At 46.8% G+C, this 1,525-nt stretch overlaps 1 protein-coding gene across 3 annotated transcripts in view; it reads left to right on the plus strand.

The window, feature by feature from the left end:
* Positions 1-679: 679 nt before the first annotated feature.
* CASS4 (Cas scaffolding protein family member 4) overlaps positions 680-1,525 on the plus strand; it is a 49,641-nt gene continuing 48,795 nt past the window's right edge. For 2 of the 3 annotated variants that reach the window (XM_011978140.1, XM_011978142.1), the window contains exon 1: positions 680-946. In XM_011978140.1, the coding sequence (XP_011833530.1) occupies positions 911-946 (36 nt within the window). In that variant the 5' untranslated portion in view covers positions 680-910. The remainder of the gene's footprint in view (positions 947-1,525) is intronic. The other variant, XM_011978141.1, reaches the window with a different exon arrangement.

Here is a 1,525-nt window from a genome sequence, read left to right on the forward strand (position 1 = left end):
AAAAAAAAAAAAATGCAGACTTATTTTGCACAGTGTCTGCTGTGCTGTAGGTCCTCTCTAGAGGTTGGATCTGAATGTAGGGAAAGTAGAAAGAGTTGGCAAGTGATGAGAAACTGCATGAGCTAGCGGGGGTGTCAAGTACAGCACACACGATTAGTTGACTTGATTTAAGAGAGAGAATACAGGTGTGGGACTCAGCATAGCCCTCAGTGCAGAGCCAGCACCCAGAAGATGTTAATCATTAGGTACCGTGAGCAAAGACCAGGAGGTGAGCACGGGGTTCCGAGCAGGGAGAATGCGCAACTGACAGGGTGGGTAGAGTGCAGACTGTGTCCTTTAAGGCGGCCTGCTTGACTGCTTTTATCCTGGCTGTCATAAGGCAAGTGTTGGGGAGCAGGAAGGAAGAAAAGCTGACCGCTATCGGAAATTTGGCTTAGTGGCCTCTCATCAGGGAAATGAGCTTGGTCTGTCGGGTGGGAGTTGTTCCCCAGAGTTCAAAGGACAAGAATGCTGTATGTTCATACACTGAGCTCTTCAAAGTAGGAACTTCGCCCTATAAAGCAGAAGAGTGGTGTTTTTCTTTTCTTCTTCTTCTTTTGTGGTTTCACATAGCAAATGAGTGACGGTCTCTACTTATAGACAAAGTGAGACGTCAGGCAATGAGGCGGGAGTGTGGCTTGTATTTCTGGTCCTCCCCTCCTTCACTGCTTTCATTTTACTCTTATCGTGCTTTCCAGAAAGTTTGCCTGCTGGGAGAGTCTTTTTGATCATTTCCCGTGTGTTGTCAGATAGCACCATAGAATTCAGTTTCTGAGAACCAGCCAGAAGCATGCAGTGACATTGCATAATCTGCCTCTGAAGCCGGAGATATTAGCTGTAGAGCTCAGGGCAGCTGCTCCACATCACCGACATGAAGGGAACAGGCGTCGTGGACGGTGCGCCCAAGGTGAGTGATGCGGGGCTGTTTGAATGGGTTCTGGCAGGGAGCAAGCTGTGATGATTAAGGGTATTGACCAGCTTTAGTTGTGACTTTCTAATAAAGGCAAAGGTTGAATACCAGTGACGTGTGAGTTTGAGATTGGAAAGTTTAACATAAGTTTAAGTGTGGGAAATAGATGTGCTGTAAAGCTCCTTACCAGTTTGCATCCAAGATGGGTGAAAATGACCTTGTAGTAGAAATCAGCTTACTTGGTTGACAGCACCGTCCATCATTTTGTGTCCAGCAAACTTCTGAAGCAAGATGTGAGTCTGCCTCAGCCCCCACTAATTCCTTCTTTCTCTGGACCCCAAAGACACTCAGTGCCACTCCAACTGTTCTGATTGATTTCTGTGCTCGCCTCGCAATAGCAGAGCCCAGACCCTTGCCTGTAGCCTCCTGTGCTGAGCCCACAGTGGGCAGTTACATGTTATTTTCATGTTTACTTGTGCATTATGTGAGCAAAGCTGGAGCTTTCAGACAGACTTCATGCCTGTCATGAATCAAAAAAGATTCACTATTTAGAAAGGTAAAAGAAGCCAGGCACAG

This window comes from Mandrillus leucophaeus, unplaced genomic scaffold (genome assembly GCF_000951045.1).
Source record: "Mandrillus leucophaeus isolate KB7577 unplaced genomic scaffold, Mleu.le_1.0 Scaffold19, whole genome shotgun sequence".
In the NCBI taxonomy this organism is placed as follows: Eukaryota; Metazoa; Chordata; class Mammalia; order Primates; family Cercopithecidae; genus Mandrillus; species Mandrillus leucophaeus.